Source organism: Dromiciops gliroides, chromosome 6 (assembly GCF_019393635.1).
Source record: "Dromiciops gliroides isolate mDroGli1 chromosome 6, mDroGli1.pri, whole genome shotgun sequence".
Taxonomy (NCBI): Eukaryota; Metazoa; Chordata; class Mammalia; order Microbiotheria; family Microbiotheriidae; genus Dromiciops; species Dromiciops gliroides.
In genome coordinates, this window is record NC_057866.1 from 85,736,446 (window position 1) to 85,762,881 (window position 26,436).

At 38.8% G+C, this 26,436-nt stretch overlaps 1 protein-coding gene across 2 annotated transcripts in view; it reads right to left on the reverse strand.

Moving 5' to 3' along the window:
* Nucleotides 1–26,436, reverse strand: part of STX18 (syntaxin 18) — a 152,361-nt gene that overhangs the window by 20,048 nt on the left and 105,877 nt on the right. For both annotated transcript variants that reach the window (XM_043970262.1, XM_043970261.1), the window contains exons 4-7: nucleotides 22,832–22,909; nucleotides 22,618–22,684; nucleotides 14,864–14,979; nucleotides 1,584–1,672 (exon numbers count right to left, since the gene is read on the reverse strand). In XM_043970262.1, the coding sequence (XP_043826197.1) occupies nucleotides 1,584–1,672; nucleotides 14,864–14,979; nucleotides 22,618–22,684; nucleotides 22,832–22,909 (350 nt within the window). The remainder of the gene's footprint in view (nucleotides 1–1,583; nucleotides 1,673–14,863; nucleotides 14,980–22,617; nucleotides 22,685–22,831; nucleotides 22,910–26,436) is intronic.

Sequence of the window (26,436 nt, forward strand, 5' to 3'; positions counted from 1 at the left end):
TTGTTCCTAATTATATTTAGATTAATTATAGATTCCCCCACCCCATGTCAGTGTAAGAATGAGGAAGTAAAAGACACATGATTTAAAAAACAGCCAACATGATACCTAAAACTAGGCTCTCACCAATGCTATTGGTTTCTGTTCTGCAAAAGCTGGCCAGAAAATATGAACTTGATTAATAATCAGAGAATGGAAATAAAAGAATTTAAAATTCACCTTAAATAAATATATGTGGGTTTGTTTTTAATTGTCCAAATATTACTTATTCTTTTTTCATATTATCAAACTATGAAACAATTTGGTCAATTAAAAAGTAACAGCAGGGGCAGCTAGGTGGTGCAGTGGAAAAAGCACCAGCCCTGGATTCAGGAGTACCTGAGTTCAAATCCAGCCTCAGACACTTGACACTTACTAGCTGTGTGACCCTGGGCAAGTGACTTAACCCCCACTGCCCCACAAAGAACCAAAAAAACCCAAAAAACCCCAACAACAACAAGAAAGTAACAGCAGCAATTCCAAAAGAACCATTTATTCTGGAGGAATACTTCACAGGTAAGAAGTCATCTATTATTTTTTTTTCTTTTTTTTTTTTTTGTGAGGCAATCGGGGTTAAGTGACTTGCTCAGGGTCACACAGCTAGTAAGTGTAAAGTGTCTGAGGCTGGATTTGAACTCAGGTCCTCCTGAATTCAGGGCTGGTGCTCTATCTACTGCGCCACCTAGCTGCCCCAGAAGTCATCTATTATTAGTGTAATGATCCTAGAGGGGGTACCATTTTAATTATACTACCATACTTCAAAAGATCTTTGATTTTATTGGTATGGTTCTCCCACTATCAATGCCAATCACATGGCTACATGATGCCTTCTGTCACAAAATTCATCACCCAGTGAATAAATCTTTAGTGATCAGCTTCTTCACAATTAATCATGCTGATCTCTGAGTAACACACACAGGATTATTCATCAGGCCTGAAGTCCAAAGCCTTTCTGGCCTGACAGGACTTGCCAGGGCTAGTGTTACACTGGTATAGCCTTCAAGAGCCTAGGGTCATGCCATAATAATGCCTCAGATGCATTAAAAAAAAGAAACTTATCTAAAACAATTATTATTCATCTACTCAACAGATAAAGAAAATCATGTTTAAGAAGTTTTTCTTAATACTATATTCTCTTCTTAATATTTGTTAAAATAGGGGCAGCTAGGTGGCACAGTGGATAAGAGCACCAGCCCTGGAGTCAGGAGGACCTGAGTTCAAGTCCGGCCTCAGACACTTGACACTTACTAGCTGTGTGACCCTGGGCAAGTCACTTAACCCCAATTGCCTCACACACACACAAATATATATATATATATATTTGTTAAAAATAAATGACAAAGGGGTAGCTAGGTGGCACAGTGTATAGAGCACCAGTCCTGGAGTCAGGAGGACCTGAGTTCAAGTCCGGCCTCAGACACTTAACACTTACTAGCTGTGTGACCCTGGGCAAGTCATTTAACCCCAATTGCCTCACTAAAAAAAAAAACAAAAAAAACAAACAAAAACAAAACAAAACAAAAAGACAAAATATAGAATAAAATTACCACTTGTATTTCTTCTGGTGACAACTCATCTTCACCTTTGCCTTCTCCCCACAGTCCAAAATTAGGCTGAGCTTCTTTCACATTCTTATCTACAAAGAAAATACATAAAGATTGGCCCAGAACATTTAATACTGGTAGAAAGAAAAAAGAACTTAGCAGGAAAGCAGGTTAATTAATTTTGAGTGTATAAAATATAGGAATTCATTTAACCTTACAGATTATTTTTTAATTTATTATGAAGACTATCAGATATACAATATGCACAAAATGATTCTTACATAATTTCTTTGTACTAAACATTTTTTAAATGTATAAAATCAGTCTTAGAGAAAAAAGGATTTTTTAAAAGTTGACCAAAGGGACTGTATAAAAAAAATCTTTCCTAGGGATTATTTAAATTAAATATATTAAGTGTCTAAATATATTTACTGTATGTTTTTAACGGTCAGTTCTACAATTCATTTTGGCCTTCCCTCCCCAATTTAAAAGAAAAAGGGGCCTTTTGGGAGTTTGTTTTTCCAGATCCATTGCTTAGGTCCAACAACTAAGAAATGACTAAAAAAATTTAATTGCATACTATTGCATCAAAAAAAAAAAAGATCAAGAAAAATAGAATGTGATTAAAGTGAGTTTCAGAATCAGGAAGACTAGTTCAAATATCACCTGACACATATTATTTGTGGGACCATAAATAAGTCACTTAGTAAGTCAACAAGCATTTACTAAGTGCTTACACAGAGATACAAAGAAATTGAGGAAAATGTCCCCATTCTCAAGGAGCTCACATTCTAACTGAGACAACATGTGAAAAACTGTGCACACCAGTTATATACAGCAAAAATAGAAGGAAAGGACTAGTAGTAGAGGAGGAATTGGGAAAGGCTCCCTAAAGAAGGTAAAATATGAATGGAATATTGAAGAAAATCAGTAGGCAGAGATGGGAAGGAAGAGAATTCCAGGCATGGAAAAAGCCAGTGAAAGGCACAGAGGACTAAGATGAAGTGTCATAGTTGAAGGGAAGAGGCAGGGGTAGGAGGAAGGTGGGGAGGGAGAGAAAATGTGGTTAGGGGAAGGAGGGAGGGGGGAGAGAGGGAGAGAGAGAGGGAGAGAGAGAGAGAGAGAGAGAGAGAGAGAGAGAGAGAGAGAGAGAGAGAGAGAGAGAGAGTGTGTTAGAATTAGTTGGGGCAATCTGCTAGAGGAGAGAGGAAGGTTTGTCTCAGCAAAGAAAAGAGGCACCAAGGAGATAGTAGGGGAAGATGTTTGAGAGACATGAGATGAGCAGCAGGGGAGAAAAAGGAGCTTTTAGTAAATGGATGAAGTATGAGGCAAGGTTCTCAGCTGAGAGAGCAGAGGGTCATAGAAGATTTGAGAAAATATGTGGTATAGCTGCTGTGATGAATGAATGGGATAATGAATCTATTGGGGAGGTCTTGCATGTCTTGCTCCTCCTCTATGTGTATGCCCTAGTTATAAATACTCCCTGAATGTGTATCTCTTTACACCAGTGTACTGATCACCTAAGTTCACATTGTGTGTATTCCCTATCCCTGTAATGTCCTATGTAAAGTTGTGCGTGTGGGCATAAAAAAATCAACTGAGGCTGTGTTCATGAAAAAAGGTGAGAATGTTCTGATGTTATATTTGTTACTACAGAATTGTATTAGATGCAATTGTTTTGAACTAAGTGTGTCCTGATACTGATTAACTTGTAAATGTAAAAATATTAGTAGAGGCTCATGGGATATGGTTTGGATGGATTCTGATCTACACTCTACCTCAAAACAAAGATAGCTTTCTGGAGGCCCACGGTGCTTCAAACATAATGGGGAAATCACAATCCTGCCAATTATTAGCTATGTGACCTTTGGCAAGCCCTTTACCCTACCTGTTCTATCCAAGAGGGCCAAGGAATTAAAGTGCTCCAACCTCCTTTCCTGGAGGATAGGGAGAGAGTGCTCTAATAAGACACAAAGGTAAGGAAATTGTTCCTTGAACCCTCAATCTTCCTCCTATAATGAAGCTTCTGACCCCATACTGCATCTTGGAAAGTTCCTCTTGGATAAAAAGAATATATCATGGAGAAAAGAGTGAAGTATCTAAAATAGTGTAAAGAATAAATGCTACTGGTAGATCAGGGGTCATCTCTTGGTGTAAAAACCTCCTTCCTGCGTGTCTAGGAAATACGTCTCATTGTACTCTATCCACCTCAATCCTACCACACTCCAGTCCCTTTCATTCTCTGCTCTTCAACTCCACGGAGCCCTCTGGAACTCCTTCATTATTATTAGCCAAAGCCCCTTCATTCCTCCCCCTTCACATTCTTTCTATCTTATGCCCATGAAAACCTCACTCTCTCCAGAAGATACTACACCTCTGAAGTTGTGTCTATAAGCTGCTCCTTCTCTCACCTCCTGGATACACAGGAATAAGAGGTGCTGGCACACTCTTTGCCACTGACACTTCCAGACCATTATTCCACAGCATCTCCTGTCTGTGGTTCTTGCCATCTGTCATCTATCATTCAGATCTTTGTTGCTGTGATTCATCCAGGTCATTCATTCTGCTTTTTTCAGACAGTTCAGTAACTTTCATTCTATTTTCCTTTCTAACTCAACCACAACCAAAATTAGGAACTTTTGATGTCCTGTCATACCCCATAGTCTCCCAGTTCATCAACTTTCTCAACTCACAACTACATAATTATCCTCTACCCAAACAATCTACAGGGATGCCCGTAGATACCACTACTCCTGAGTGCCAGCATCACAATTCTGAATTCTGAAATACTCCTCTCTGATAATTTCCTGTCCTTCTATCTTTGCCTTAGCCTTACTACCACTTAAACTTACCCATCATCATGGTGACTCCCTGTCTCTCCATTTCTCTCCAGTCTACCACCCTTGTTCTGTCCTCAAGTTCCTCTCTTCACTCTTGACTCACTCAATTATATTTGACTACCTTGCCCTCTTGACCTACTGTCATTCACATTACACTAATCTTTTTAAATTTTTTTTATTGAATAGAATTTTATTCTCCAAAATATATGCAAAAACAAATTTTAACATCAATTTTAAAAAAATTTGTGTTCCAACTTCTCTTCCTCCTCCATTCCCACCCCCCACCCACTAGAACTCAAGCACATTACACTAATCTTAATTTTGGATTATTCTACTATCCATCTTCTTTCTTCCTTTTCCCAAGCTGCTGAACACGACTGGAAGCAGTAGCAACAAAGTAAGGGCCGATAAACTGGGGAATGCCTGAACAAATTGTGATATTATGAACATAATTGAGTATCATTCTATAAGGACAAATATAAGAAGTCAGAGAAACAAGGGAAGACTTGTATGAACTATGAGAAAGCTTGGTATAATGGACATAAAGCTGCCCTCAGGGCTAATAAGACCTGGGTTTGAGTCATGCCTCTGACACATACTAGCTGTGTTATTCTGGGTAAATCACTTAAATTCCAAGTACTCAAAGCAATCCTGTAACACTAAAGAGTTATAAAAAAAAGGTGCTTACTTGAATTGGTAGCTAGTTTTCTTTTCCAGGAGTTCCCTTATACCAGGGAAGTCATAAGTCTAGTCCTTATCCATATTCTTTTATATAAACATGCAAAGAAAACACAACAGAACCAGGAGACCAATCCACAAATCATTGTAAAAGAAAAATAACACTAAAAGGAAACTGAACCTAGATTAGTTGCTATTACCAAACCTGGTAACAGAGAGCAAGTGATGAAGCACAATTTCCTCCTTTTGGCAGAGATGAAGGGCTATGAGAAAAGAATGATGTATATGCCGTCGGACATAGTGGCTTAACTCTTTTTCTTTGTTACAAAAGGGTTAGCTGAGGGCAGGGTATACAGGGAAATGACTAATGTAAAGAATAATCAATAAAACTTTCTTACAAAGTGAGGCCTACTAATTAACTGATAGGATAGCCATCAATTCCTTCAGCTGCCCTAGAATTATTCAAGAAAAGTCACCAAACTGTTCATATTCTTTAATTCAGAGATGCCACCACTGGAAATATGCTGTACGGAGGCTCCTGACAACAAGAAAGGATTCATGCCCCCCAAACAGTCAGAGAAGCATTATTTGTAATAACAAAAGCTGGAAACAAAATACATGTATGTCCAAGCAATGGGAAACAGCTGAGTAAACTACAGTGTATGAATGAAAAAGAATATGACTGCACTGTAAGGAATGGTAAATGAAGAATTCAGAGAAACACGGGAAGATGTATATAAAATGACAGTGAAAAAAAGTTGTGCCAAAATAAAAATATATGAGATGTTTAGAACAATACAAAGGGAGTGAATGTTGAAAGGCAGCAAAGGTCCAGTTAAATAGAACAAATACCATCCAAGTTAAGGGATTTTCTTCTTTTCCCTTCTGTTAACAATGAGTTGGTTATTAGGAGAATACACTTCTAGGAGAATTTGTTTGGATGCTTGTTGGGGAGCATTATGTTGGATTGAAATTTTAAAATAAATCATCTGCCATAAGCTCTCTATTCCTTACTTCCCTATTCCTCAAAATCTCTCTACCTCTTCACTGATCTTCACCTCATTTAATTGGTCTCTGAGGGGGAGGGGGCCCTTCACTTAGACAAGGCACACCTCTATCTGCACTCCTAATCCCATTGCCTCAATTTCCTATAGCAGCTTGCCCCATGAATTATCCCCTTCCTCATCTTCTATCTCTCTGTCCCCGTGTGTCCCCCCAATCACTGAGTACCTACATCCTCCATTCTATTCTAGCCTTTAAAAAAGTCTACTTGGGGGGGACAGCTAGATGGTGCAGTGGATAGAGCACCAGACCTGGAGTCAGGAGTACCTGAGTTCAAATCTGGCCTCAGACACTTAACACTTACTAGCTGTGTGACCCTGGGCAAGTCACTTAACCCCCAATTGTCTCACTAAAAAAAAAAAAAAGTCTACTTGGTCTTGTCATTCCTTAAAGTTATCATTTTCTTCTTTACACTGTTAAACTCCCCAGAAAGAAGCATCTACATTTACTGGATTCTTTTCTTCATTCCCCCCACTCCCATTCACTTCTCAACCCCTTAAAATTGGACTTGCAACCCAATAATTCAACCAAAACTGTTTTCTCCAAAGTCATCACTGATCTCTTAATTGCTAAGTCTGATAGTCTTGTCTCAGTTGTCACATACCAAATCCTCTCTGCAGCTTTTAATATTGTTGAACATTCTCTACTCATTAACATTCCACTTCTGGCTTTGTAAACACTATTTGCCATTTTCTCCTTCCTTACAGACAGGATACTGGTTACTGATGTGGGAGTAATAACCTGAATTAGCAGTCTGTATCTAGTCTATGTCAAAGCTACTTAAACTGTGGTTTGTGACCCCATGTGGGATCAAGTAACTGAATATGGGGGGGGGGGGTCAACAAAAGTTGGCAACAGTAAAAGGTTATGTACCTATTTTAGATACCCATATACCTGGGGACACATAAACATTTCTTGGGTGAAAAGGGGTCTTGAGTGGAAGAAGTTGAAGATGCCCCGGTCTGTGTCGCCTCTCCCATCTCCCAGTCCCCCAACCTCACCTTCAGTAAACTCTAGGAGCTCCCTATTACATCTCCAGGATCAGATGGAAATTCTTCAGCATTCAATGCCATTCATAACCTAGTTCTGCTGACCTTGCTAATCTTCTTACACCCAGTAACAGGAGCCTCTTTGTGCTTCTTGAACAAGATGCTCCATCTCCCCATTCCAGACATTTCCTCTGGCTGTCTCTCATGTCTGGAATGCTCTCCTTGTCCTTCCTCAAGAAGCCTCTTTGCATCCCTAGCTTCCTTCAAGTACTAGCTAAACTCTCACCTGGTAAGGAAGTCTTTCATAATCCCTCGATTCTAGTGCCTTCCCTCTGTTGACTATTTCTAAATCATTCTGCATAAAGCTTGTTTATATAGTAGTTGCAATAATTTTAGAAAACACAATTTTAATTTTATGTTGCTCCTTAAGAGGAGGAATTGTATTTTGCCTTTTTTTTTTTTTAAATCCACAGGCTTAGCAGTGTCTAAGCACTTAAGTAGGCATATTTTAAGCACTTAATTAGGCATATATTAGGCACTTAAATTCTTATGTTCTTGTTCAGTAATTTTTCAGTTATGTCTGACTCTTTGTGACCCTATTTGGGGTTTTCTTGGCAAACATGGCAAACATACTGGAATGGTTTGCCATTTCCTTCTCCAGCTCATTTTATAGATAAGGAAACTGAGGCAAACAGGATTAAGTGACTTGCCTGGAGTCATCCAGTTAGTGTCTGAGGCCGGATTTGAATTCACAAAGATGAGTCTTCCTGACTCCAGGCCTGGCACTCTATCCACTGCACCACTTAAGTGCCCTAATAAATGTTTACTGACAGATTCATTAGAACTAAGTTCAAAAATCAATATCAAATTAGAAGAAAGGGTAATAATGAGAAGAAACTGCAAATGATTACGATGACTTCAAATTTACCCATTCAAAATAGCCTTTGATGCAAAAAATGACAATGGAAAAGCAGATATTGATCTTTATTAATCAACATTTCTGACAAAAATTGAATTGATTTAAAGCAATTAGTACAAAAAGGAGAACAAAACCGTCCAAGACCCTCCCCACCTTAGCCAATAAACAACTGACCCTCCTAAGTGGAAAGACATGGCAAAGGCAACAATAACTTAGAAACTCATTTGTAAAATATTACCGAGTATCTTGAAAGAAGACTAAGGACAATATGGCTTCATACAACCATGAAAAGCAAAAATAAAAATAAAACTACCAAAAACTTGGCAGGAAGTCAATGAATCACAATATCCTAAAAGTACTCAAAGACAAAACTGGCAGGTAAACTATAAAAAGATGGAGAATGAAAGCAGTCTGTGAACTAAACTTGTATATGACATTTATATTTATCATCAGTGATAGAGAAACCACTACATTTGGGCCTAAACTTGTTCAATGAACTATATATATATAAATATCGAATGAGGCATAAAGGTAGAGGAATGTCAGGTAGGTCCTGAAAGGAAAACAGAAAACAATTTTCTTTGTTTGTTAATACATTTGGTTTTGTCTTATTAAAAGCCATGGGTTCAAGGTAAGATTTCCTCCCTTATTTTTGTTTTGGTTTTCTCCCCTATTTTTATGAGGCATAAAGCAAGAACACATCTAGACAATAAAGAGGTGGTTTTTTTTTATGATTGTAATGAAGGACATTCAACACAAAGAACCAAATGAATGAAGAATGCATTTATTTGGAAAGGCAGTTCATGGAGCTCAACTACCAATGCATGTATCTTGGTTAGGTACTACAGATGGATAGTAAACTAGGCCCAGAATGAAACAAGGGGAAAAGAGATGGCTATATTGGATTTTGGATAATGGATTGTGCTCTCAAGGATACTATGCTCCTCTCTGATAGCAAAGTTCATCTTTCTAAAACATATTTATAAATATTATGGCAATGCTATATTGCTGTGAATCATGGAATATGATGGAGAAATGAGTGGGTAGTCTAAGTCAGGAATAGTACAAAGATTATTTGCATGAAAAGTAGACTGAAAAAACCAGCATCAAGGACATGTCCAACTGGAAAAGATACAAGTTGATCAGATAAAAGGAATTAGGGGTAGCAGATGGGTAGCTTGAATGTTACTATGATACTAGTATTCAGGGGTATCCAAATATTACAGAATCTAAAGCAAGACCAACAGCACACTGGCTCTATATCCTTTATGAAGTATATGTTGAAGGCCAAAGATATGAATTACATAGGATGGGAAGCCACGGTTGAATTACAATCTTTATAGCTAAAAAGGTAAAAGACAGATGATAATGATGACAATGAAAGGTCACATTCATATCATGCTTTAAGGCTTAAAATGCCTTACAAACATCATCTTATTCAATACTCATAACAAGTTTGGGGGCAGCTAGGTGGCGTAGTGGACAGAGCACCGGCCCTGGAGTCAGGAGGACCTGAGTTCAGATCCGGCCTCAGACACTTAACACTTACTAGCTGTGTGACCCTGGGCAAGTCACTTAACCCCAATTGCCTCAATTAAAAAAACAAAACAAAAACAAGTCTGGGGGGAAGTACTACACATAGTATTATTCCCATCTTGCAGATAAGGATATTGAGGTAAAAAGAGATCAAATGCCTTACCCAGGGTCACACAGTTAACAGGCATTAGAGGGAGGAATCAAACCCATGTCCAAATTCAGGACTTCTTCTACTAAACCATGCTGCCTCTCCAAGTATCCCCAGTGATGAGATCACAGCTCCATTGAGGTATATGGCAGATAGGAAAAAACTCCATAAACTAAGAATTATTCTGTCTAGGTTTGTCTTTCTTTTTAATGAGAAATTTCAAACGCTAGAGCTCCATTAAAAAAAAAAAGACAAGACTCTAGACTATGGTAGGAATGATAGAGAGGAAAACAAAGTAAATTACGATGTCTAAAGAGATGATTAAACTTATCTTTATAAATATTGATGAAATGAAAAGACTGACCATGGAGAATGAGAAGTAGAAATATTAGGTAGTTCTAGTGGGAAACAACAAAGAAGAATGAAATTAGGAACTTGAGGATAACCACTGTGCTGTAGTAGAAGAAGCATGAAACTGGGAACAAGAAGCTCTAAGTCTAGTACCAGCTCTGCATGTATCTTTGGCTAAGTTATATAACCTCTCTGAAGGTTGGTTTGCTTATCTATAAATCTCAGATAACCATGCCTATCCTGGTATTTGAAAGCACTGGGAAAACTATAATATACTATGTAATTTTAAATCAAAGGGTTATTAATATAACTGTAAGTATTTAAATAATGAACCTAAAGAGAAGGTTCATACATGAATTACTGTTCAATTGTATGTGAATTAATAGAAAAAAAGGAAAAAAAGCTGATAAGTTTTTCTTTAACTCCCTGAAAACGGAAAGTAAATTCAAATTTCAGTCAGAATCATCTGAGTCATAGACTTAAGCTCTTAAAAATTGGGATAATTTATTAAGGAGATGGGAAGAGACACTGGGGGTAAGCTTGTTTCCCAGCCACACCAAACAATACCTTTTTAATTTTGGGGGGGTCAGGCAATGAGGGTTAAGTGACTTGCCCAGGGTCATACAGCTAGTTAAGTGTCAAGTGTCTAAGGCCGGATTTGAACTCAGGTCTTCCTGAATCCAGGGCCGGTGCTCTATCCATTGTGCCACCTAGCTGCCCCCCAATATCTTTATTTTTTTAATATTGGACTGTTATTTTAATAGCGCCATGGGGATATAAACAATGACTATGATAATATGAAAAGAAATCAACACTGAGAGGCAACAAAACTCTGGTCAAATACAAGTCAATGTTAATATCATACTACCAAAGTCAAAGTCAGAATGTGCATACTGGGGGCAGCTAGGTGGCGCAGTGGATTGAGCACCGGCCCTGGATTCAGGAGTACCTGAGTTCAAATCCGCCCTCAGACACTTGACATTTACTAGCTGTGTGACCCTGGGCAAGTCACTTAATCCCCACTGCCCCCCCCCCCAAAAACAGAATGTGCATACTGATATGATTAATAGCAACTACAATCCCAGCAGAATTTTCTTACTGTGATTTTTAGCAAGGATAAATGATGATAAATATTTCTTCAATGCAGCCAGTAGCTAATTTTAAACGTGATTATTGGATAGATCAGAAAACTGGCAAAATAACAACTTTTGAAATGTACAGTTAAGCCAAGCTATTTTTAAAGCATGCTTTTTAACCTCCCTTGAATTGAAAATCCTCAAATAAGAACATTTTTAGGGAAGCCAGAAAAGTGTATAATTTATAATTTCAGACAAACTAAGTTTAAATTCACAACCACACTAACATACATGCAGGAGCAAATGCTGTTTTCATTTCCTTCCTATCCCATTGGAACCAATTACTTTTGGGCACTGCCTCAGTTGGCAATAAGTAGCACTGAGCTCATTAGAAGGTTCAGGCACCCAGAACGAGCTGAGTACCAGATAAGAAACTTGATCATCCTCCCAGAGTGGCTTCCCCTTGTTTTCTTGTACTACCTGTCACTATGACACTTTCCTCCAATTGGGAAGCTTTCTTTAGAGTTGACACTAGAGCTGGTTTTTTGAATCAGCAAGAAAGGGAACAAAGGAGAAAGTTGGAATGTTTCTTGCCCTTGGAATGAAAATATATAAAATGTTTCTCTTTGGCTGCTAATATCATAAAGCTAATTTAAACATATAAGGTACTTCAAAATAAAGTAACAAGTATGGCTGGTAACTAAGCCAGACCTAAAGGTTTTAATAATATGTATCTTATGGCTCTCTCTTTTTTTTTTTTTTACTGCTTTCTCTCTCTCTCTCTCTCTCTTTTCTTTTTTTTTTGGTTGGGGCAATGAGGATTAAGTGATTAGCCCAGGGTCACACAGCTAGTAAGTGTCACGTGTCTAAGGCCAAGTTTGAACTCAGGTCCTCCTGAATCCAGGGCCAGTGCTTTATCCACTGTGCCACCTAGCTGCCCCCAATAATATGTATCTTTAAAGCTAGTCCTGTCAAATAATTGAGGATCTTTTTCTTTCTAATAAATAAAAAGATGCCACCTGAATGTCTGAAACATTAATAAAAACCAAAGATTACATTTATTTTTGAAATTGTTAATAATGCCACAAGGAAAAATTATGTGCCAACATAATTTTGTTTCTCGATATACACAATTTTTAGAAGAAAGGCATCTTTCCTTTTCTTCATGACTAAGGATTCACTTTTATCATCTTTGGAGAGTCTAGGCAACCAAATAAAAGTTTACTGTGTACTATGTAGCACACATGAACAACAAGCAGCTGGGACACAAAGAAGTGGAAGGCCAAGAGACAGTGAGCAGGCATGAGAATAGGCAGCAGATGATGTGGTGGCAAGAGAGAGAACAAGGGAGATGCAATCTCAAAAACACTTCAAATGACCAATGGAATTCAGCTCCCAAGCCACAAGATTTAGAAGTCCAATTTCTGAATCTGAATTATGTCACTATCTGGTTTTGGGCAAGATATTATTCTGTATATATTTTATTCACAAGACATTAACACCTGCTAGCTCTCAAAGGGATAGTATAAACGCATAAACAACTCATATTATGGCATTTTAAACTTTACAAAGCATTTTTCTCACAACCCTAGTTTAGGTAGAACAAGTATTATTACAAAGCACCAGAGACCACTTCTTGGAGAAGAAATATAAGAAATTTAAGGAATGGTCTTCCTTAATTCTGGCCACTTATCTTTCACCACCTGAGGAACGGGTTTACAACTTTAAAATGAGAGAATAAATAGGAGTTCAAGAAAGTTGAAAAACATTTTCATTTAAATTTAAATTCTTCTAAAAACAATTTCAATATCGGGTTAGTTTTTTTGGTAATAGTCTTAAGAGTGCATTTTATGTATCAGAAGAAGAGAATGTTCCTAAAGTCAGTGAATTTGTTTTCAAACAGGTATTAATACTTCTAAAACCAACATGAGTTACTGACTAATAATATTTTGGCAATGTGCTTATAAAACCACACAGAAATTGAAAAAATACATGAATAAAATTTGAATTAATTTTAAAAAGATCTTTTATGTATTTTAATTTTTGCAATTATTATCTAGTTATCCTGGGCAACAAAGGGAATAACTTCCCAAATGGCCTAAGTGTATGTATTAAATGTTAGTATAAGGCTACCAACTGGTGAGACAGTACCCAAACTTCCAAGTTCAGGTAATAATAAATGTCAATAAACCATAAAATTAATTAAGAAAGTTGTTGGCATGTTTGTCTACCCCCACATATATTATATACATACACACATGCACACATAATGTGTGCATGTGTGCAGACATATTTCTATTATGTGTATTACAGATAATACATATATATGTAGACACATGAATGTTGTCTCATCAAAAGCAACACACATTAAATCAGAGGAGACTCCCTTCCCACCATCCACCCAGCAAAAGAAGTGACCTTTGGACTGAACAAACCTGAAAACCATTGCTCTACTTGCACCCCTTTTCAAGACCAAAAAGCAATAAAACAAATTTTACCCATCTGCAAATTAAGGGATCTCCAAGGCCTCTTCTATAATATTCTATTATTTTATAATTCATGCAAAATAAACATTAAATTATGTTATGATGCAAAATACCCACAGAGTAAAATATGCCTGATGACAGAAAGCAGCTATGTATCATATACATATACAGTTTTAATTCAGTTCCATTTGTTTCTGTTGGTTAGTAAATGGTGCGAATGAGATCTAATGCAAACTTAAATCCAGAAATCATCTGTGAAAGCTGCAAACACTGTCACAATGCAGTGCCCAGTTGGAGTGGACTGGGGGTTGGGGAGGGGAGGAATTGAGGGACAAAAAGAATCAGTTGGTCCATTGGTCACAACATTGACAAGACTTAAGACATATAGCTTCACTTTACAGTTTTCTGTTTCTGGTTTTGTTTTGTTTTTTTTGGTTTTAGGATTTTTTTTTTTGTGGGGCAATGAGGGTTAAGTGACTTGCCCAGGGTCACACAGCTAGTAAGTGTCAAGAGTCTGAGGCCAGATTTGAACTCAGGTCCTCCTGAATCTAGGGCTGGTAACTTTATAGTTTTCTTGAGTCTGAGCCATACCATCTCTCTATTTCTCCTTGATACATACAACTACACCAGATCCTTTTTTTCTCTTTTGGCCTAACAGTTTCTGCAGTCTATGTCCAGATATAGGAATTATTTGATCATATCTTAGAAAGAACCAGGCCCTGTAATTATGAATAAGGATTTATGAATTCATTAATAAAGTTCCTTATTCCTTTGTTCCATACATTTGTATAATGATGATAAATAATACCCTGATCTTACATTTGTACGATAGTGCTTTACAGTTTTTAATCAAAAAAATTTTGTGAGGCAAAGCGAATTGACTATTATTGCCCCCCTTCTGAAGAGACTAGGAGATTCGCCACAAATCACAGTGCAAGTTAAGAGGCATACTAATAAGGCCCAGAACTCAGTTTTCCCACTTCCAAGTGCTCTTCCTTCAGATATCACATAGTCTGACCCTCTCATTTTCTAGTTAAGAAAACGGAGGTCCAGTGAAGGGAAAGTAATCTCAAGATCATATAGCTAGTAAGCAGCAAAACAAGGATTCCAACACAAGGCCACACTACACCGTGATGTCTTCTCTTAGCTTGAGGACTGAAAAATTATCAAGATACTTCGGTTTCTTTAAGAGTAATACCTCGATTTTCTTCAGGGGTAGATTTTTCTTCAAATTCTTCTGAAGAATTCTGTGAGACTTTCTCAGATGAAGAAGATTCTGTAGATTTACTATTCTGGTCTGGTTCCAGCCTGGATCTATAAATACAGAATAACATAGTTAATGTTTTTATTTATATGACTGGACTTCCTTTAAAGCAAGAGAGAATTAGATTAAATACCAATAAGAATGATCCCATCTTAACCATAAAAGTAGATATAACTTGACCTTTTTTAGAATTACTGTTCTATTACCATAGGCATCAAGCATTCATGTGGGACTTCCTTCTACTAGTGACAGCTGCCACCTCATTAGAGTCAATCCTACCCATAGTTTTGCCTGCACTTTTTTTCTAGAACCTAAAGGAACAGAAGAGCACGTTTATTTTAGAAACCACATATGTAATCAATGTTTTTTTCTCACAGCTGGATGGATGTAGGCACAGTAGTTACTTCAAGCTCTATGCCTTAAGAAATTCTGTGTCTGAGATCCAAGTATTCTGCTTGTGAGTGTTAGTGCTTTTTTGGTCAAGGCAGCCATTTTTCAGCATGCATGGCTCTTATCTTGTAGTATACTGACATTACTCCTCCCTCCCCCTCCTTCAGTTGCTAGGGTTAAGAGGAAATTAAGGTATGGAATTTTCAACAAGGATTGCTGAAAAACAAAAGTCCTCCCCTCTCATCAAAACCACTATGATCCTGTCACAAAAGCACCATGGGTATACAAAATTTGTAGAAGTTAAATTTTAATGGTACAACTTTATTAGACAGGTAAGTTTTATCATGAGAATTGGTAAAACTATAAAATGGCAAACACTAGATATAAATTTCCAAATGTACAAAAGAAAGTATATATAAACATTACATTAAATTTTCATTTGATGCATATGAAAATTCTAAAATAAGATTAGCTAAATATCGCTAAAATATTAATAGATGTGTTGAAAAAACACGTACTTATTGCCTACTAAAATTCAGTAAAAATACACTGTAAGATTAATTGACTTTTAAATAAATGTATCTTTTATTGTTTGTAATCTTTTGCTCCCAGAGTATGCTAATGCACCAGATTTCAATTTTAAATGCATAAAAAGCCTGCAATGCAGACTTTTTAAAAAGCACTCTACTTTGTCTAAGTGATAAAAACAGATTCTAATTATCACATAAAGAGTCTATTGAAATCCTTGGGGAAATTACAAATCAACTAGTTGAAGGTCTTTTTTTAAAGTAATTTTAAAAAGTCATCAGAAAGATCAGTTTATGCCCCCTCATTTATTTTAACTGATTTAACTAAAGACAGAGTCTATCACAGATGCAATCAAAAGATTCTCCACCTGGCCCACATCTGCATACTATTTCCCACATTTGGGCTTCCATTTTAAATTTTTATTAAAAAGAAGGGTAAGGAGGCAGGAAAAGGAAAATTGATCAGGATAAGAAGTAGGGAAAGAAAAACACGCAATTTCAAAAAAGGCTTTTCAGGTTTGAAACAAATTCAAGATTCAAGTATAAGTCTCCTATTTTAATTGAAGTGAGCATTGCTTTAGGTTTAGTACACATAATGGGGATGTATCAATTTTAAAAGTAAAATTTGGATGGAAGAATACTTTGAGCATAGCTACATCTGAGTAACAAATAATTCATGTTGGGTCCAAAGGTGTCATTCCCAGCTTGGTATTGGTACTATACACGGTGGGCAAGCCCTGGAGTGCTGGAGAAGGCCCTTCAACAGTTCTCTCATTCCCCCTCCCTTTTTCTGGCGCTTGCAGCCACCCAGGCTCTGCTCCGTCCTCTGTTTCCTCCAACGCTGGGGTCCGGGACCCGCATCTCCACGTCCCTGCTTCCGGAGCCCAGCTCTGCTTCCTGATAATGGAGTTTTCCCCCAAGAGAAGGTAATTCAATGGAAAGGGAATGGCCCCCATCTGCCTGACAGCCCAGGCCCATCAGGAATCAGTGACGTTTAAGGATGTGGCTGTGGACTTCTGGGAGGAGTGGGGACAGCTGGCTCCTCCTCAGAAGGAGCTGTACCGGGAGGTGATGCTGGAGAACTACATGAACCTGGTGTGCCTGGGACTTACAGTTTCCAAACCTGATGTAATCTACCGGTTAGAGCATAGCCGTGAGTCTTGGATGCCAGAAGGGGGTGGCCAAAGACACAGCTATTCAGGGTTACAAGTATTGGAAGAGGGTTCAAACCCTCTGGCAAATGTGGTCCTGGACTGAGGCAGAGTCTATATGGTTCAGAACACCTCCTGAAGGTTGAGCTGTCATGCAGAGATTACCTGGATGGCTGAAACTGTGCACAACTGTTTGCTTCATCCAGTTTTTCATGGTACTCAGATTTATTCTGTATTAGGGTCCCTGTTGCCCCTTGGTCTGTTTGTAAATCATTTGTATTTTGTGTTGTGGTTCTTGCATTTGGAACTCTGGCTCCTAGATCTCCCTCAATTCATAAACCCCCTGTGGGCCCCTACTTCGCCCCCACTCAGCAGGAAGTAGATACAGAAGAAATGATAGTCATCCTTTTTTCCGGGGTATGTGAAAAGAGGGCAATGATGTAGGAGGCAAAAAGGGGTTGAGAAAAACCTAAGATCCAAGCTCTAATTCAGCTATCAGCTCCCTTTGGGAGCAGAAACCAGTGCCCATAACGGAACAGAGGGAAAGAGGCCATGAAGACCTGAAACTATAATAAAGGAAATGACAGGCTATAGAAACTTAGACTAGAAATAAATGAAAAACGACGGTGTTTTGAAACTAGCCATGGGAATCAGAAAGAGACATGTGTGAAAAGGCCAAATTTGTCCCCAGATTCACCTTATGACATGTAAACCCCCAAAACACAGTCCACTGAAAAAGGTCCCCGCCTCAGGGGTTGGCTTAGGACCCCAGGAACTCCAAATTAGGATGGGCCCTCCCCTGTACCTCCCCAAGGTGGAGATTATTATAATGAGGCTGATAATCAATTTATCCATACTATAAATATAACTGTCTTTTCTTTCACTATTAGAGAGACACCTTTCCACTATTCTGGTTCTCTCCCTGTGATAACCCACAGTATTGCAATAAAACTTGGGAAACTGAAACAAAACAAACAAAAAAACCCAAATAATTCATGTTGCTTAATTCATACTGCCTTGATAAAATCATGTTCATCCATTTTTGCCAACAAACATTTTTTCAACACCTACTAGGAGATACAGGTATGGAGATATCATAGACAATCCCTACATATCAGAGGACTTAACTATCCAGTTAGAGAGGACACATACATAAACTGCAAATAACAATAAGGTTGCAAATATTAAGTGTTAAGCAAATGAGTTGGGCAGGTAATGTTACAGAAATCTATTTTTTAAGGAAATATAAAATACAGTTAACTCTTGGTGATTTACACCAATAGAAGCTGGAGAGTAACCCAAACTTATTTAAAATTAGCTATAGAATGATTTTTCCCCCTAGATAAATGTGGATTTAGAAATTTGATTCAATCAAAATAATGAAGCCACCCTGAAATCTAATTTCAGTGATAGGAAATTGTTTAGTCTTTCCATCCTGCTCCTGAGCTTAAATGGTCAGATAATAGAATGATTTATTTAGAGCTGAAGGGACCTTAGAGGTCCTCTAGTCCTGTTTATAAACAGGGAGACTAAAGCCAAGAGAGAGTAAGTGACTTTCTCAAGATCAACATATGGTAAATAAGTGGCAAAAGCAGGCTGTGAATCCAGGCACTCTGGCGCCAAACCCATCATTCTTTCTACTGGATCTCTACTAGTTCCTATGAAGGAAAACCACTTTATTTTAGGGGAGATAAATGTTCCCAAAGCTGGTTGAAAATATACTCATGGGAACATCTGAAAGCAATTTCCATTTGCTTCAAGTTAAATAGCAGCTTAAATATTTGTGTTGTTCTGTTATTCAGTTGATTTCAGTCATGTCTGACTCTTCATGACTCCTTTTGGAGGTTTTCTTGGCAAAGATACCATAGTGGTTGGCCATTTCCTTTAGTAAGTATCTGAGGCGGACTCCAGGCCCAGTGCTCTATCCACTGCACCATGTAGCTGCCCCAGCTTAAGTATGAGGGTCTGAAATATTGCACTGATCCAAGACCATATACTCTGAGCCTCACTGTTCAGCTAAATACATGTACTTACACTTTCTACACAATATCCTGATTTGCTGTCTGAGGTCCTCTTTTCTGATGTTTGCTGTATGGACACTACATGCTAATGGATCTCATGGTCATTTGTATCCTCTTAGTCCAGAGCACTGAACTCTACAACAGTTGTCAGGGCAGCTGTTGAGGTACTTTTCTTTGATCTCTTCTGGAGTATAGTGTAGGAAACAAACAGCCTTCACTCCACTATCTCAACCAAAAGTGCTGTTTAGTGAACCGTAAACAATTATATTAAGGTCACCAATTGTTGTTACCATATCATTGTAGACTGTTAAATATTTTAGTTACTGTCTTAAGGCACTGCTCTTAGTATTGTTCTTCTACTGGGCAGAAAAGGCATTGTTTTTAGTTGAGGAGGCAACCTGATTATTTTAAATTCTTGCATCATTCACACAAGTAAACCTCCAACAGGTGAATGATAGAACTTTCTTTCTTTCATTCTGCACAATAAGAGCTTTTAAATTGATGACAATTCCTTGAGAAAAGTGCCACCCCACCCCCACAATTTGTGTTTTTTTTCTGTACGTGTGTACACGTCTGCACATGTATGTGTTTACTTAGACACCCATGTAAATATGTATTTCTATCGAAAGCAAGAGCAATCTTCCAGTCTCCCAGATTCCTCACCTGGGCATTACCTGTGATCCTTCACTCTCCCTCCCTGCACATTCCCAATCAGTTGCCAAACCTGGATGTTTGTGCTTCTACAACTTGTCTCAAATTTGGCCCCTCCTCTTCTCTCACAAAGCTAGAAGCTTAGGCAGGCCCTCAAGTCCCTGTGAAAATATTTTAACTGATATGTGGGGACTAATCTATCTGGGGACTTAATCTTACTGGAGGACTAATCTGGGGATTTTTGACTGACTGGCTATCTGACTGCTATTAATTTCCTAAGCCAATCTGTTAGGGCCTTTTAAAAATTTCTCCACACTGCTCCACTCCCAAATTGACAAGCAAAAGATTAAGAAGCCTCTTAATTAAATAACCAAAGCAGAATTTATTTATAAAAATCAATGTAACCTATAAGGGTTAAGAAATGCAAATTATACTACCTGTGCTTTTAATAAGGGCCTTTGCCTCCTCTTGCCTTAGGGTATGCTCCAGCTTGCTCCAACTTTCACTCTTTTTTCTCCTTCACTCTAGCTTCCCTGCTTCACTTTCACTTCTCAGCTCCTTTCTTCTAACTCCAAGCCCCTTTCACTTTGTCGACCCCCCTTACCATCTAACTTTCCTCTTTGTACTGCCTCCATGAACCCGTGTTTCTCTCTCACCAACCTCTCCTTCCATTCTCCTAGTGCTCCAGAGTCCTCTAGCCTCCTTGCTCTTAGCTTTTTCTCCGTCTCTGTCAGCCCCTCTCTTTACATAGCCTCAGTCTCCTTAGCGTCCTTGTAGCAGCCCCCATGTCTGTCCCTTCCTCCCTTACTGTCTTCTTAATCTTCCGGCCTCCCCCTTCACTGTCTTCTCCCCTGTATATGTTCCTTCTCTCCCCTCAAACCTCAGGCTCCCCGCACTCCCGCACACGCCAAGCTAATCCACTGGCCACACTAGGGCTGTGCCCAGCGGGGCTCGAGGGGCCCGTGCCCCCTGCTTCTTGCTTGGGACCTCCGCAAAGGCTATGCTAAGGCCTGGCAGGACAAGTCTGGGATCTCAGGGGCAGCTCCCCTCAGGGCGTAGGGAGCTGGGGCTTTTTCCCCCCAGCTGTCTGACCTGGCATCCAGTAAAGCCCATGGGGCTTTTTTTGGCTCAGCTGAAGTGGAGGGGGAGGGGCACCATCCCCTCTTACACAGAAAAAAACCCCTGAGGGCCTAAGGCTTTTTAATCTCAGCCCAAAGGCAGGGTACCCAAATCAAAATAAATTTCCACATCCCAAAAGGTTCTCCCAATTCATCTCCCTGTCTTGTCTCTCCCCACTGCAATTCACTGTTCACACAGCTGACAAAGCAATTTTCCAGAAGTGCTGCTATGATCATGTTACTCCTTTATTCAATAAATTCCAGGGACCCCCTACTGATTCTAGGATAAAACATAAACTTCTCTAATTAGAAGGTATTCACATCCTGGCCATAACCATTTTGGGGGGGGGGGCAATGAGGGTTAAGTGACTTGCCCAGGGTCACACAGCTAGTAAGCACAACCAATCTTTCCAACCTCATTCTACATTACTTCCCTTCCTGCACTCTGCCATACAGCCAAACTGGACTTCTTTCTGCTCCTCACAAGTAACTCTCCATCTGGCATCTCTGTTACTTTGCACTGGCCAGGCTGAATACCTAGAACACACTCCCTCCTTTGCTCTATCTCAAATATCCCTCCTCCAGTACACAACTCAAACATTATCTTCTGTATGAAGCTTCCCCAGAACCCAACTGCTCATGGCCCTCCCTCCACACTACGTTGTATTTATTTTTTTATATTAACTCCATATATCTTTATATATGTACTTCTCACTCATTAAGAGTAGGGAGTGTTTCACTGTTTGTATTTGCATCCTCATTATCCTGTAGAGTGCTGGGCCCTTCATAAATGTTTAACTGACCAATTTTCCCATAATACCACAGTGCCTCTTACTGATAACTCACACCAAGGTTACTTTGTTTTTCCAAGTCTTGACACTTACTGCTTAAATAAGCATGAGCAGGTCACTTCATCTCTGAGCCTTAAATTCCTCATTTTTAAAACAGGATTTACCATCCTCACACTATCTCATTGGGTTCTTGTGGAAAAAGCACTTTGCAAAACAGAAACTACAATTATTATCACCCCTTCTAACCTGCCTCAAGTCATTTAGTCAATACACATTTATTTAGGACTGATTATGTGCTAGGCCCTATGATAAACACTAGGGATACAAAGACATTCTCTGCCCTCAAGGAGCTCCCAATCTAACGGGGAAGAGACAACATACAAACGACCAAGTACAACCAAGCTTATTAAAAGGGCTCAGACTACTTTCCTACCTCTACCCCAGCAGCCCACTCATACCGACACCTCCCTTCCTTTGTCCCCTCCTCTGGTGAGTTCCTTGGAAGAACCTGCATTTGAGGATAAACCCATGCCAATTCCATTCAATTTCTAACTCAACTCAGTCTCCAATTCTCCAGACTACTTTTTTACCTCCCCTGTTCCTTTTTATGTGCTGACTCTTTTCATTGGACTGTAAGACAGTTTGAGGGCAAGGACTATTTTTTTCCCCTTTATTATATTTGTATTCCCAGCCCTAAGCACAGTGCCTGACACAGTAAGTACTTAATAAATGCTTTATCTAATTTTATCTAATAATCATTTTAGGAAAATATCACAATAAAGAAAATTTATCTTAAAACAATAATTCAGTTACATGTTTTCTGGAAATATAACTCAAAAGGTTATATTAAGTCTTAAACTTTGTCTACTGGAAGTTAAGAGAGAATCAGTGTAGACAGACCATGTGTTTTTAGTGACAAGAATGATATATACCTGACTGATTTTTTTTAAATTTACATATTGTCTTTATTTTTTTGCAGTTAAGAAATTACAGTCATAATTATAAAGAAACACCCATTTCTTATAGAGAGAATACTTACAATCTTTTTTTATCCACCACACGCTTAACTCGGATAGCTCTCTGCTCAGAATAAATTTTACATACTCCTGTTAACAAAAGTTCAAACAGGTTCAATTTTAAAATTATGCTTCCTGGTCAAAATTATCAAATTAGTCATAAAATACTTTAAATAAAACTTATATTTTTTCAAGTAACTGGTAAATTTTATTTTTATGAGAAACTAAATTAAATACTTTTTAAATAATCTTCAATGAAATCCAAGACTGCACTTCTGTGTTCCTTTACTTGCTGGGAATGCACCTCCTTGTGTGCTGAAATGAAAAAGGACAATACTTTATTATTTTGTGCTTAATTATATGAAAGCAAACATTATTTAGCTTCTTCTAGAGCGGCTTATTTGAATAAAGCATTTAAAATTTACAATCAAGAAGGAAGCTTGTGTAAAGTGACATATTACATTTTCATAAGTATAAGATTTATTGGGCCTCATAATAGCTGAGGATTAAAATAGAACAGAAATTATGGTCAAATAATTTTATCATCATTTTCACATAATATTCTGCAGAAGTCTGCTAATATATCCTCACTGCACTTGTATGAATATCATCAATCTATCAAGCTGGATGATAAATATGTGAATCTTTGGGAATCTCTGATTACAGTGCTGTGGATTCTCTCCCAATCCCTGAAGATTATGTCTCATGTAAAACCTTAATAGAGGACCTTCGTTGGTTGCTATGTCTGGGGAAAATTATTACTTGTAGAAAATCTGGTGATGAGTCTTTCCAAATTTGGCTAGGCTAGTTCTTGGCTGAAAGACATGGACAGATCTGTAGACATACGCTTTCTAGCTTTGTAGGGCATACCAGAACTCAAGATGTGCAAACACAGTTTTCAAGAGCTTCGGCTCAAAGTTATAGCAGAATGAAGAATAGAAGTAGGACTTCAGTGGACTAAAATTATGCTGTTTATACCACTATTCAGTTAGTCAGAAAGCACTGAGGCACTGTACCAAGCATTGGAGATACAAAGGACAAAGGCAAAGGACAGTCCCTGTGCTCATGCTGCTCATAGTCTAAGAGGGGAGACAACATGCAAACAATTACACACAAACAAGCTACAGACGGGATAAAGTAGAGATAATCAATTGAAGGAAGGCAGTAGCATTAAGGGGGGATGGGAAAGGCTCCTTGTAGAAAATAGGATTTTAACTAAGACTTGAGATAGACTGAGGATCTGGGTGACTGGGAGGATGCTGGTGTCCTGGACAGTAATAAGGACGTTTGGAAGAAGACTGGGTTTGGGGGAAAGGTGAGCTCGGTTCTTTTACTCTTCCCTTCCCTTTGCCACTCTTTAGCACTGGATGTTCTCTGAATCCATACTCAATACCTCCCAGTCTTATTCTCTCTAAACTCTTTATTGTAACACTGGCTATATGATCTTCTGGTAAATAATTATATACTGCAGAGAATATTCCGTAAGATGACATTCCTCAGGGATAGGATGATTTTTTTTTTAAACTGTCTTACATATGCATATGTAACAAAGAATGTGCCCTGAATAAAAGTTCTAGGACCACAGACTGAAAACTGTAAGGGCCCTTGTAGGCCACTGAGTAGCACTCATTTTAGAGATAAGGAAACAAAGGCCCAGAGAGATGGCCATGTCCAGGGTCACACAACTAGCACATGTTTTGGGTGGGATTCCAATGCGAGTCTTCCTGGCTCACCTTCCGGTGCCCTGCCCACTAATCTCCCCCTCCTCAGATACTCCAGAACCCTGCTCCACGGAATGCTTTGATCTCTTCCTCTCTACTGGCACTCTCCTTTTTTTTTTTTTTTTAAACTGAGGCAATTGGGGTTAAGTGACTTGCCCAGGGTCATACAGCTAGTAAGTGTTAAGTGTATGAGGCCGGATCTGAACTCAGGTCCTCCTGATTCCAGGGCCGGTGCTCTGTCCACTGCACCACCTAGCTGCCCCTGGCACTCTCCTTACCATTTACAAAGGCAGATCTCTCTTTTCCAATACTCCTCTGTGCCAAAAGGTCTCTTTTTGACTTTGTTATCACCCTGTTTCTCCTTCCTTTCACAGCTAAATATCCGAAGAAAGGAAAACCCTCGTGTCCCTTGTCTCCATCAACAAGGCCATGACCAGGGCTACACACGGGGGACGCTTCTCCAGGGCTCTGTGTTCTCTTCTTCTCTGGTGCTGCTTATATAGACTGACTTAGGAAACCAAGAGCTAACAACTATGTTCTATTGTGTTTTTATTTATTTTGTTTAAAATTTCCCAATTATGTTTTAATCTGGTTTGGCCACAATAAATTTTGAATTCAGCAAAGTGTCTGACACCTCAGCTCTAAGAAACAAAAACTAAAAACTGCAGGGAAGGGGGCAGCTGGATGGCACAGTGGATAAAGCACCAGCCCTGGATTCAGGAGGACCTGAGTTCAAATCTGGCCTCAGACACTTGATGCTTACTAGCTATGTGACCCTGGACAAGTCACTTAACCCTCATTGCCCCACAACAAACAAAAAAACTGCAGGGAAATGACCAACTTATATTTGCAAAAGGAGTTTCCTCACCTGGGAGTTGCTGATAACAGTGAAATCACAGGTCAGGTCTTGCCCCTGGCCTTGCATGCTTTCTCTCTCTCTCTCCCGCCCCACCCCCCCTTCCTCCTTCCCCTACAAAATTTACTTTCTTTAAAGCAGACCATTTAATTTTTTGTATATGTATCCCCAGTGACTACTACAACGCCCTTCCCATAAGTGCTTAATAAATGCTTGTGACTGATTTCCCCTTCTAATACCTTTCTTCTAAGCCCAAATTCTTGAAGAGTGATACTCTTTTTAAGCATCTACAATGTGCCCACACTGGCGCATAGTTCAAATCTGGCCTCAGTCACCTACCAGCTGTGTGACCCCGGGCTAGTCATTTAATTTCTCTTTGCCTTAATGCACTGCAGAAGGAAATGGCAAACTACTCTAATATCGTTGCCAAGAAACCCCACAGACAGTATGGTCCACAGGATCACAAAGAGTTGGGCATGACTGAATGACTCAACAAGAACAACAACATCACGTGCCAGGTACTGGGTACTGGAGATACAGAGAAAGCCAAAAGATAGTCCTTGCTCTCCAGGAGCCCATTAGAGATAATCGACAAAGAGAAGATTAGCAGTGAGGGGTCTGGGGAAAGAGTTTTTATAGAAGGTGGAATTTCATCTGAGCAAATTTTAAAAGACTGAATGTGACTCATTCATTCAGCTCCCTCCCTACCCGTATTCAGAATTACAGATTAAGTCAAGAACTTCTAGAATTTGGCTCAAACATACCTTTTCAGTCTTGTCTCACACTATTCCCCTTCAAACATTCTGATAATTTCAGAGAAACGAAGTCACTCCTCATTTCCTCCTCTTTTTACCCACCTCTATGACTTTGTCTAGAATGGACTACCTTTGAAATTCCTACTTCTCCAATTCTTTCCCTTCTTTCTGGACTGAATCTGCCACCCCCACTAAGCAAGGAACTATTCTCCCTCATTCTAAAAAAACAAAAACAAAACAAAACAAAGAAAGATTCCTGGCAAGTTTGGGTTAGCTTAGGTGACTTGGGAAATCACTTTCAACTGTCAATACTTATTATCATAGCGCTCGGAACCTTACCTTTGTAAGGTAATTTGTAATTCAAATATGAATTCCAGTTATGTGTGATTATGTCTAACCTCCCCCTCCGCCCCCCCCAAACTGATTAGAAGGTGCTGGAGGACAAGGACTATGTTTTACTTTATCTTTGTTTCCAAGTCCAAAACAGCATAGATGTTTAGCACATTTTGA